The 13,343-nt window shown below is 35.5% G+C and overlaps 1 protein-coding gene across 2 annotated transcripts in view; it reads right to left on the bottom strand.

Moving 5' to 3' along the window:
• CCDC39 (coiled-coil domain containing 39) overlaps positions 1-13,343 on the bottom strand; it is a 51,267-nt gene that overhangs the window by 14,373 nt on the left and 23,551 nt on the right. For both annotated transcript variants that reach the window (XM_007094574.2, XM_042999029.1), the window contains exons 11-13: positions 13,157-13,321; positions 10,326-10,463; positions 7,763-7,971 (exon numbers count right to left, since the gene is read on the bottom strand). In XM_007094574.2, the coding sequence (XP_007094636.1) occupies positions 7,763-7,971; positions 10,326-10,463; positions 13,157-13,321 (512 nt within the window). The remainder of the gene's footprint in view (positions 1-7,762; positions 7,972-10,325; positions 10,464-13,156; positions 13,322-13,343) is intronic.

The following is a 13,343-nucleotide window of genomic DNA, read 5'->3' as shown; positions in this document are numbered from 1 at the left end:
ACAAATGTTACCAAACAAAATCTAGATATATACAAAATGTAGTATGTGGCAGACAAGTTTTGTTTATTCCAGGAATGTAATGTTGTTTGAACTTTGAAAAAGCAATCAGTATATTTAATTATATTAACAGACTAAAGGAGCTACATCATATCAATGAATGCAGGAAAAGTACATAACAAAAGTCAACATCCACTTTTGATGAAACAAAATAACCTCTTAGCAATGAATGAAAATAGATGGGTACTCCCATAATCTTCTAACGAGTATTTTTTTTTAATTCTACAATTCATACTTAATGATAAAGCAATGAACATTTTGCCTTCAAAATCAGGCACAAGACAAGGGGACCTGCAGTCACCACTGCTAGTCAGCACTGACCTAAAGGTTAGATAACAAGGGCAGTGAGTCAAGAGAAAGAGAAGTTATAAGACTGTAAAGGGAGACACAAAACTGTCACTGCAAATGATGTGAATGAAATACCTAGAAATCAGAATCTACAGATCAACTATCAGAATTAATAAAAGTTTAAGCAAGTTGCTGGATTCTTAATACACAGAAATCAACTCTATTTCTTATAATGCCAGCAACAAACCAAAAATGAAATAATTTAAAAGGAGATAACATTGACAGAAACATTTTTAAAAACAGCACGTAGCTAGGAATAAATCTTTTTTTATAAAATATATGCAAAACCTCTAAAATGTTTCAATAAATGCAGCTATTGGGTATCCATAAAGGAAAACATGTTATTGAACTCTTAACACAAACCATACACAAAAATCAGTTCCAAGAGAATTAGTGATCTCATTGTAAAAAGGATGATCTAAAGAATGAAGGGTGAGTCAAAGGAAAGAGAGAAGAGGGAGAGGCCAAGACGTTGGAAGAGCATGGAAGTTTATTTTGCATCTTTCATCCCTGAAATTCAGCCAGATCAACATTAAACCATCTTGCATACCTACAAAACTTATTTGAGGATTAAGAAAACAATATGCAAAACTTGAACCACAGAACTTGACAGGTTACACAGAGAGCTGAACTTGGGGAAAAAGAAGCCGTGGAGGGCAGGGAGCTGTTTTTGCTTATGGAAAGAAGATAGAAATAGGGGGAGAGTATGGAAAACCAACCCCCCCCCAAAGCAGCTGGAGAGAAGGTGGAAGAGTGGAAACAGCCCAAAGGACTAAACAAAAAAGGGAGAAAGGAGAGGGTTTAAATTTCATTAAGACTTTATAAACAAGGGGAGTGCAGAGTTTGAAACTTCACAGCTGGATAGGTGGTAGTGCTCTGGTGGGAAGGGCAAATCCTCAGGAACACAGAGAGGTCCAAGGGGTCCTCAGGCCACACAGGGAGTGGCAGTTCTTCTGCTGGGAGGACATTTGGTAGAGACTGTGCAGCCTCCCCACAGGCAAAGGCCCTAGAGAATAACCACATTCACTGTTGCTGGAACAAGGACGTTAAGGGTGAATCCTGGCACCAGAAGTGCGTTCTGATTTACCATAATCCCTGAAACACTGCTGCTACACGAGTGAGTGAACATTTTCTGGGGCAGGCTGGCATCCAGCTGCAGTCTCTGGGCATTGGCAGCAGTGCGGTCTCAAGAACATCCCTGGGGGCAAGCCAGCACCCAGCCATTGTTCAGTGAGACCCTCCCCCAGAGGGTCTGAGTGGGTCAAAGCCACGGTCCCTCAGAAGTGAGGGGTTGGGAAATAGAGCCCCATCTGAGATAAAAGTCAGGTGGGAGGTACTGCCTGGCAGCCTGACAGCTTGGTCATGTACAGTATAGAAGTGGGGAGTATATGGAAGACCAAGACAAAGGAGGGGTGCTTGATTGCAGCCGGGAAGAGCACAGAGTTCTGAAACTAGAAACTGAGTAGCTGGGTGATGCCATTTTCAACCCTCCTGGGCATGCACATACACACCTACACATGCCACAACAATCCACCCCAGTAAGCTAAGCAGCGCCATCTAATGGAGAATGGAGCCGTTACACTAAGTCCCACCCTACTGAGCCAACTATGCTCTTGAGGAACACCACAAGTCTCTCCTCTTGCTAAGTTTACAGACTATAAAATGCTTCATAGTTTGACTTCTAGGGGACACTGGATGTAATTTCAATCATATTTCATTCTGTTTGCTGGTCCATCTATTGTTTTTTTTTTTTCTTTTTCTTTTTCTTATTCTTGAATACAGAAAGAGAAAAAATTAATTTTTTTCATTTTTATTAAAAAGATCTTTCTTTAAATTTTCTCTACTATATTTTTTACTTTTTTGTAAACTTCTTAAATTCTATTTTACTTTCATCATTTTATTTTATTTTATCCTGTTTTACTGTATTCATTTTTTCAAATTTTTAAACGTGTTCCTTTGGTTTTTTTTTCCTTTTTTTTTTTTTTTTCCTTTTCTTATCTTTCCCTTTTTACTCGAATCTATCAAGCTTCTTTCAACGAGACCAAAATATACCGAGGATCCAGCATCCTTTATTTGACTTTGTGGTTTTGTTTTTAACTAAGAAACATTTTTTTTTTACTTTATTAGTTCCTTTTCTTCCTTCAAAATGACAAAAGGAAGGAATTCACCGTAAAAGAAAGAACAGGAAGAAATGATAGCCAGGGATTAATCAACACAGATACAAGCAAGATGCCTGAACCAGAATTTAGAATCACAATAATAAGAATACTAGCTGGCATTGAAAATAGATTAGAATCCCTTTCCGTGGAGATAAAAGAAGTAAAAGCTACTTAGGATAAAAAAAAAAATTCTATAACTGAGCTGCATCTCAAATGAAGGCCACAGCGGCAAGGATGGATGAAGGAGAGCAGCAAATCAGCGATATAGAGGACAAACTTATGGAGAACAATGAAGCAGAAAAAAAGCTAGGGAGACTAAGGCAAAAGAGCACGATATAAGAATTAGAGAACTCAGTGACTCCTTAAAAAGGAATAACATGAGAATCTTAGGGGGTCCCAGAAGATGAAGAGAGAGAAAAAGGGGTAGGTTTATGTGAGCATATCATAGCGGAATACTTTCCTAACCTGGGGAAAGGCACAGATATCAAAATCCAGGAAGCACAGAGAACTCCCATTAGATTCAACAAAAACTGACCATCAACAAGGCATATCATAGTCAAATTCACAAAATACTCAGGCAAGGAAAGAATCATGAAAGCAGCAAAGGGAAAAAAGACCTTAACCTACAAGGGAAGACAGATCAGGTTCGCAAGAGACCTATCCACAGAAACTTGGCAGGCCAGAAAGGAGTGGCAGGATACATTGAATGTGCTGAATCAGAAAAAGATATGCAGTGAAGAATTCTTTAGCCAGAAAGGCTGCCAGTCAAAATAGAAGGAGAGATAAAAAGTTTCCCAGACAAAAACTAAAGGAGTTCCTGACCACTAAACCAGTCCTGCAAGAAATTTTAAGGGGGACTCTCTGAGGGGAGAAATAATGAAGAAAAAAAAAAAAAAAGACCAAAAGCAACAAAGATTAGAAAGGACTAGAGAACACCACCAGAAACTCCAATCTCTACAGGCAACATAATGGCAATAAATTTGTATCTTTCAGTACTCACTATAAATGTCAGTGGACTAAACACTCCAATCAAAAGACATAGGGTAACAGAATGAATAGGAAAACAAGATCCATCTATATGCTGTTTACAAGAGACACATTTTAGACCTAAAGACACCTTCAGATTGAAAGTAAAGGTATGGAGAACCATCTATCATGCTAATGGTCACCAAAGAAAGCCAGAGTAGCTACACTTATATCAGACAATCTAGGTTTTAAAATAAACACTGTGACAATAAATGAAGAGGGGCATTATATAATAATTAAGGGGTCTATCCACCAAGAAGATCTAACAATTGTAAACATTTATGCTTCAAATGTTTGTGCTTCAAATGTGGAAGCACCCAAATATATAAAGCAATTAATCACAAACATAAAAAAACCCATTGGTAATAATACCATAATAGTAAAGGACTTCAACACCCCACTTACAACAATGGACAGATCATCTAAACAGAAAATCAACAAGGAAACAACAGCTTTGAATGGCACAATGGACCGGACTGACTTAACAGATATATTCAGAACATTTCACCTTAAACCAGCAGAATACACATTCTTCTCTAGTGCACATGGAACATTCTCCAGAATAGATCACATACTTGGACAAAAATCAGGCCTCAACAAGTACAAAAAGATTGAGAGCATACTGTGCATATTTTCAGACCATGATGCTATGAAACTCGAAATCAATCACAAGAAATAATTTGGAAAAATAACAAATACTTGGAGACTAAATAACACCTTAATAAAGAATGAATGGGCTAAGCAAGAAGTTAAAGAGGATATTAAAAAGTACATGGAAGCCAATGAAAATAACACCACAGTCCAAAACCTCTGGGACGCAGCAAAGGCAGTCATAAGAGGGAAGTATATAGCAATCCAGGCCTTCCTATAGAAGGAAGAAAGGTCTCAGATACAACCTAACCTTAACATCTTAAAGAGCTGGAAAAGAACAGCAAATAAAACCCAAAACCAGAAGACAGGAAATAATAAAGATTAGAGCAGATATCAATGCTATGGAAACAAACAACAACAACAACAAACAGTAGAACAGATCAATGAAACCAGAAGGTGGTTCTTTGAAAGAATTAACAAAATTGATGAACCCCTAGCCAGTTTGATCAAAAAGAAAAAGGACCCAAATAAATAAAATCAAGAATGAAAGAGGAGAGATCACAGCCAACACAGCAGAAATACAAACAATAATAAGAGAATATTGTGAGCAATTATATGCCAAATAAAATGGGCAATCTGGAAGAAATGGAAAAATTCCTAGAAACATAGAAACTACCAAACCTGAAACAGGAAGACATAGAAAATTTGAACATACCCATAACCAGCAAAGAAACTGAATTACTATTCAAATTATCTACCCCCTTCCCCCCGCCAAAAAAAGAGCCCAGAGCCAGATGGCTTTCCAGGGGAATTCTACCAAATATTTAAAGAAGAGTTAACACCTATTCTTTTGAAGCTACTCCAAAAAAATAGAAATGGAAGGAAAATTTCCAAACTCATTGTATGAAGCCAGCATTACCTTGATTCCAAAACCAAAAACCCCACTAAAAAGGAAAACTACAGACTAATATCCCTGATGAACATGGATGCAAAATTTCTCAACAAGATACTAGCCAACTGGATACAACAATACATTAAAAAAATTATTCACCACAAGTGGGATTTATACCTGGGATTCAGGGCTGATTCAATATCTGCCAAATAATCAGTGTGATACATCACATCAATAAAAGAAAGGGCAAGAACCACATGATCCTCTCAATAGATGCAGAGAAAACATTTAACAAAATACAGCATCCATTCTTGATAAAAACCCTCAAGAAAGTAGGGATAGAAGGATCATACCTTGAGATCATAAAGTCATATATGAAAGACCCACCACTAATATTATCCTCAATGGGGGAAAAACTGAGAGCTTTCCTCGTACAGTCAGGAACACGACAGGGAGGTCCACTCTCACCACTGTTATTCAATATAGTATTGGAAGTCTTATTCTCAGCAATCAGACAATACAAAGGAATAAATGGCATCCAAATTGGCCAGGAGTAAGTAAAACTCTCACTCTTCACAGATGACATGATACTTTATATGGAAATCCCAAACGATTCCACCAAAAAACTGCTAGAACTGATCCATGAATTCAGCAAAGTCACAGGATATAAAATCAATGCACAGAAATCAGTTGCATTCCTATACACCAATGAAGCAACAGAAAGAGAAATCAAGGAATCGATCCCACTTACAATTGCACCAAAAACCATAAAATATCTAGGAATAAACCTAACCAAAGAGGTGAAAAATCTATACACCGAAAACTATAGAGAGCTTATGAAAGAAATTGAAGAAGACACAAAGAAATGGAAAAATATTCCATACTCATGGATAGGAAGAACAAATATTGTTAAAATTGTCAATACCACCCAAAGCAATCTACATATTCAATGCAATCCCTATCAAAATAATACCAACATTCTTCACAGAGCTAGAACAAACAATCCTAAAATTTGTATGGAACCGGAAAAGACCCCAAATAACCAAAACATCTTGCAAAAGAAAACCGAAGCTGGAGGCATTACAAACCCGGACTTCAAGATATATTACAAAGCTGTAATCACCAAGAGAGTATGGTACTGGCACAAAAACAGACGCTCAGATCAATGAAACAGAATAGAGAACCCAGAAATGGACCCACAAACATATGGCCAACTAATCTTTGACAAAGCAGGAAAGAATATCCAATGGAACAGAGACAGTCTCTTCAGCAAATGGTGCTGGGAAAACTGGATCTCAGCATGCAGAAAAATGAACCTGGACCACTTTCTTACACAATACACAAAAATAAACTCAAAATGGATGAAAGACCTCAATGTAAGACAGGAAGCCATCAAAATCCTCGAGGACAAAGCAGGTATAAACCTCTTTGACCTTGGCCACAGAAACTTCTTACTCAACATGCCTCTGGAGGCAAGGGAAACAAAAGCAAAAATGAACTATTGGGACCTCATCAAAATAAAAAAAAACTTCTGCACAGTGAAGGAAACAATCAGCAAAACTAAAAGGCAACCGACAGAATGAGAGAAGATATTTGCAAATGACATATCAGATCAAGGGGTAATATCCAAAATCTATAAAGAGCTTATCAAACTCAACACCCAAAAAATTTACCCAGTTAAGAAATGGGCAAAAGACACGAATAGACACTTCCCCAAAGAAGACATCCAGATGGCGAACAGACACATGAAAAAATGCTCCATATCACTCATCATCAGGGAAATACAAATCAGAACCACCATGAGATACCACCTCACACCTGTCAGAATGGCTCACATTAACAACTCAGGCAACAACAGATGTTGGCGAGGATGTGGAGAAAGAGGATCTCTTTTGCACTGCTCGTGGGAATGCAAGCTGGTGCAGCCACTCTGGAAAACAGTATGGAGGCTCCTCAGAAAATTAAAAATAGGACTACCCTATGACCCAGGAATTGCACTACTAGGCATTTATCCAAGGGATACAGGTATGCTGTTTCAAAGGGACACACGCACCCCATTGTTTATAGCAGCACTATCGACAATAGCCAGTCAGGAAAGAGCCCAAATGTCCATCGACAGATGAATGGATAAAGAAGATGTGGTATATACATATAATGGCGTATTACTCAGCATTCAAAAAGAATGAAATCTTGCCATTTGCAACTACGTGGATGGAACTGGAGGGTATCATGAGAAGCAAAATTAGCCAGCCAGAGGAAGACAAATATCATATGACTTCGCTTATATGGGGAATTTAAGATATAAAACAGATGAACATAAGGGAAGGGAAGCAAAAATAAGATAAAAACAGGAAGGGGGACAAAACATAAGAGATTTAAATATAGAGAACAAACAGAGGGTTGCTGGTGGGGTTGTGGGAGGGGGGATGGGATAAATGGGTAAGGGGAATTAAGGAATCTACTCCTGAAATCATTGTTGCACTGTATGCTATCTACCTTGGATGTATATTAAATAATTAATTAATTTTCTAAAAAAGAGAGAGAGGAAAAAGCATAGATTTATGACTAAAATATGCTCTATATATTAAAAGCCTTTTCAAACAAGAAGATAAACATCCAGTCAGTTCTTCTAACGTCAGCCATACATTTTCAAAAACTTTTAGCAGTATTTTAAAACTAGAATTATCACCTTATGTTTTGCCGTTCTTGATCAACATATCTTATTTGTGATGCAAGCATTGTTTTATGAACCTTAATTTCTTCGATTCTTTCTTCCATAGCTCTGTGTAATTGTTGTTTTCTTTTTTCCAGAGAAAGTACTTCTTCTGCCTTATTGTGAAGCATTTCTCGAGTACGCTTAACTTCAAGTTTTAAAAGGTTGTCTTCTATCATCAAATCCTATCAACAACAAAATTGTCAGATTTTGAAATAATTAATGTTATACCCAAACCAAAATTTTTTTCTTATCGCCACAAAAGTCAAACTTGAAAATACAACATTTTCTAATTTGACCGCTGACCAAGATAAGTAGGATTAAATTTAGATTGCTCTGAGTGATGGTTTTTCTTCGTTTTTTATTTTAGGAAAAGGGTTATAGTTATTTCAAGTCTTTTATTATATTTCAATTTGAAATTTAAATTTTACTAAAAGAAAAAAGAAAGAAGTCACTCCTAAAAATGAAATTTACAATCTAGGAAATATGTAAAGCCCTATGGAGAAGCACATTTATATTCTAAATTAAATCTCACAAAATAATGTGTAAAAAATTTTTATTCTGAAGAATTCAGTCATGGATAGGGGATTGATACAAGAATACACAAATAGATCAATTTTCAGAATAGAAACAAACCCTCCTGAATGTAAGACTTTATTATTTCAAAACATAGCTTTTCAGTTGGAGAAAAGATTATATCCATACATCTCAAATGTACCAAAAATAAATTCCAGAAGCACGAAAAACTTAATGTAAGAGATGAAACCAATGCAATTACTGGAATAGTAAACATTTGTTTGATTTTTAGTATGATAAAGAAGTTCCTAAGCATAAAAATTATGCAGGGAAAAACACTTAAATATTTGATGTCAAGAAAAGTTTTTAATGGGGTGCCTGGGTGGCTCAGTTGGTTAAGTGTTCAATTTCAGCTCAGGTCATGATCTCATGGTTTGTGAGTTCGAGCCCCATGTCAGGCTCTGTGTTGACAGCTCAGAGCCTGGAGTCTACTTCAGACCTGTGTCTCCCTCTCTCTCTGCTCCTCCCCTGCTCATGCCCTGTCTCTGCCTCTCTCAAAAATAAATTTAAAAAATTTTTTTTAAGTTTTTAATGTCAAAAACCTAAATAAAAATGTAAACATAAATGGAAAAAATATTGACAATATTTATGACAGAGTTAATATTTTTACGTATGAAGGTCTTTTGCAAAGCTACTTAAAAATATAAACCTCCTGGGACACCTGGGTGGCTCAGTTGGTTGAGTGTCTGACTTAGGTTCAGGTCATGATACTGCAGTTCATGGGTTCAAGCCCCACATTGAGCTCTGTGCTGACAGCTCAGAGCCTGGAGCCTGCTTTGGATTCTGTGCCTCCCTCTCTCTCTGCCCCTCCCCCATTCATGCTGTCTCTCTCTTTCTCTATTTCTCTCTCTCAAAATAAACATTAAAATAAACATTAAACATTAATAAACATTTAAAAAAGTGTGTGGGTGTATATGTGTGTGTATATGTGTGTGTATGTGTGTATATATATATATGTGTATATATGTGTGTGTGTGTGTATATATATACATATATATATATATGATATATCTCCTAATGGTAATATGGGCCAAGATAATAAACTAGAGATCCAAAAAAGAAAGATAATGGAATATATCATAATAGAAAAAATGTTTTAAATATTTTTATTTAAACATAAATATTTTAAATTTTATGTTTAATCATGAAATGTTTTCACGTGTCACCAATTTAAAAAATATACACTAAAACAATGAGATACCATGTCTGCCCATCAAACTGGCAACAATGTTATAAATTATAATATCTAGGCTTACTGGTGGTGAATGCAACAGAATGCTTACACCCTGTTGGTGGGAGTATTAACTGAATCCTCTAGAAAACAATAGGCTTGAAAATAGTTTCAAGACACTGAAAATATTCATTCTTTTTGGACCATAATTATACACTTAGAAATTTTCCCTAAGGAACTCATTGAACAATTATGCAATGATATATATCCATGGTATATGATAATACTATTTATGTTTTTTTATTTTTTAGAATATTTTTAAGTAGGCTCCATACCAAATGTAGGACTCAAACTCATGGCCCTGAGATCAAGAGTCACATGCTCCAACTGAGCCAGCCAGGCACCCCTGAGATTACTATAACAGAATGACCAAACATTGGAAATAAACACGTATCCAAAAAACAGGAGACAGTTAACTAAATTATGGTAACTTCATGCAATAACCTGTAGAAAGCCCTTAAAAATAATTTTTAAAGAATACTAAAAGAATATTTAATGTTTGGAGACATACATGGAAAGAGATCATATATTTCCAATTTTTTTATAATATATATAAAGCCAATTTTCTTCAAAAGACTGAAAGGAAATAATATAACTTTAACACTTTCTCTAATATACAGGTACTATAATGACTTAGTTTACTTCCTTATAATTTGATATATTTTAAATTTTTTCTATAATTAGTATTAAAACATGTGGTTTTTAATATATGCATATATGATTTTACTGCACCTGTTTCAAAGCTTTGGCTTTATTAAATTCTTTCTCTGATCTGTCATTGAAAAGGTTTAGTTCATTTATTTTGGTCATGAGGGACTGTTTTTCACCACAATTTTTACTATGTGACTTCTTGATAAAATAAAGATCGTTCTGTAAAAAGGGGGAAAAGGTACATAAATACATATTTTAAATAGCATTAAGCACATACTATTAAACATATCTTACATTAAATTATATGCTCCACTGAATATTTATGATAATTGGGTTTTTAAATCTCACTCTTCACATTCTAATGTTTCCAATATAATATACATGGATATATTCATATAGAAACATTTTCATTTTATCACCTATTGATTTTATTGATTTGGCTTAGGTTTTAATTCTGGGAAATAGTATGTATGGTTCAACGTGAATTACCGAATGATTGCCATTTATGGGTAGAAATATGAGGAGGAAGTTAATTATTTGATTCAACCCAAGTCACAGAAGGTATAAACCTTAACAGTCTAAAAACCATAGGGTCTTGTTAACAGCACAAGCTCTAGAATCAGATGGCCTCAATTACACATTAGTCATCTGACCCTGGTGGGTAATCTCTTCCTCAGTTTCCTCATCTCTAAAATAGAGATGGTAACAACACCTTCTTCCCTGTGAAGATTAAAGATGTTACTGTCGACGGGTATATACAACAGTGTTTGACACAAAGAAATGTCAGGTATTATCACTATTATTTAATTACATGTATAATCACATCTTGCTAGAGAGAAAAATGCTAGAAAAGATCTAATTCCAGTAGATGCTTAACTGTGTCACACATTCCCAGATACCAGCTTACTGTTTTTATAACAGTTTGCATCTCTCCACTCACCCAGAGCTCAGAACAAGGTTAGTGGTCTCAGTCCTGTCTGGGCATCTAAAGCAAAAACATTCTAGTTTCAAGATGTAGTTCTATTTCTCTCTCCCTCTGTCTTTTTCTTTCTCTTCCTCTCTCCCTCCTTCCTATGCCTTTCTCATTACCTATATTTCTCTGAGAAATCAAAACCCAAGATTGTAGGGGTATCTGGGTGGCTCAGTCAGTTAAGCTTCTGACTTTGGCTCAGGTCAAGATCTCATAGCTTTTGAGTTTGTGCCCCATGTTGGGCTCTGTGCTGACAGCTCAGAGCCTGGAGCCAGCTTCAGATTGTGTGTCTCCCTCTCTCTCTGCCCCTCCCCCACTCACATTCTGTCTCACTCTCAAAAAAAATTTTTTTTAAATGCCTAAGATTGTAGTAAGACACTAAGAATTTTTTTATAAACATGTCATTTCATAAAATTAACTTTTAGAATGAAAAACTTTTAACTGAAAGTGATTTTCAATGAGAAGGACTTTGTTTCTATTATGCAAAAGAGTAGATGGAGTGGGATGGGAGAAGTAATGCAGAATGACTTCACAATGTCATGCTACTATTTAGAAGAGCAAACCTTCATTAGAAGGCTAACTAGCTTTAATATCTTTAAAAATTCATTTCCACTATCAACAATAGCCAAATTAGGGAAAAAGCCCATATGTCCATCAACTGATGAATGTATAAAGAAGCTGTGGTAGATATAGACAATGCAATATTACTCAGTGATCAAAAAGAATGAGATCTTGCCATTTGCAACAATACGGATGGAAGTAGAATGTATTATGCTAAGTGAAATGAGTCAATCAGAGAAGGACAAATAACATGATTTCACTAATATGTGGAATTTAAGAAACACAACAGATGAGCACAATAGAGGAAGGGACGGAAAAATAAGATAAAAGCAGAGAGGGAGGCAAACCATAAGACTCTTAAATACAGAGAAACAAACTGAGGGTTGCTGGAGGGGTGTTGGGTGGGGGGATGAGCTAAGTGGGTAATGGGCATTAAGGAGGACACTTGTTGGGATGAGCACTGGGTGTTATACGTAAGTGATGAATCACTGGGTTCTACTCCTGAAATCATTACTATACTATATATTAACTAAAAAATATATTAAAATAAATATTTATTTGTTTGTTTGTTTGTTTTACAAAATAAGAGCTCACTTTCACCTTGGTAGCCCTAAAGGAATTCAGAGCAATTCTTTTTATAACCACTAGAGGACACTCAACACAAGCATTTCAAATTGTAAATGACAAATTCTTTGGGGTTCTCATCCCATTCAGATCCATGATCTCACTCCTTCACTCTTACTTTCCAGTTAAATTTTAACATAGGTTTTACATTACATAGGTTCCCTGAATACAGGTTTTATATGACCATAAACATTAAAATACTGAAAGGTGAAGAACATTTTTACCTTATTAACAAAATAGTCACTCAAAATATTGTTACCAAGTAAATATATGAATAACAACAACAGATGACCCATAAAGGGTCATTTCAGTGATAAAGGGCAATCAAGTTATCTGGAAAAAAAAAATCAAAAATGGAATTTATCAATGTTTTAAATCATGGTACTATTTAAGAGTATTTTGATGGACCAGGGATCACATCCTAGCTCTCCACATACTAGTTGTGTAACCATGGACAATTTACTTAATCTGTCACACAAATAATAATATGTCCCTCACAAGACACTGATAAAGATTAAATGAAATGCTAAAGACATGTAATATACTTGGAATATATTAAATGCATAATCAATAGTAATGTTATATTCTCTCTCATAGTCAGTATAGAAACATGAACATTCGTTCATACGTTTGTTATATATGCAGGTAACTTGGCAATCATCCTATCCAAAGTAAAGTCTTAGGAACATGTTGACTTAGAACAGAGTAACTAATGACTAGGATATTTAAAGCATCAAAAGTATTTTGACTAAGTTACATGAAGCTTCTTGATCTGTGTTTCCAAAAGGCCAAATGTAGATTTTTTCTCTTCCAATGTCTTTTTAAGTTCAACAATTTTTGCTTCAAGAGCTTGTTTTTCTTCAGAATTAATTTCTCCTTTTAATCGTGACATTCGGCGTTCCACTTGTTGAATGTAAAAATCCTATTACATATTTTAAAAAAAG

The sequence above is a fragment of the Panthera tigris genome, chromosome C2 (assembly GCF_018350195.1).
Source record: "Panthera tigris isolate Pti1 chromosome C2, P.tigris_Pti1_mat1.1, whole genome shotgun sequence".
In the NCBI taxonomy this organism is placed as follows: domain Eukaryota; kingdom Metazoa; phylum Chordata; class Mammalia; order Carnivora; family Felidae; genus Panthera; species Panthera tigris.
The sequence above is the reverse complement of the archived record's forward strand: the minus strand, read 5'-3'. Positions and strand labels throughout refer to the sequence as shown.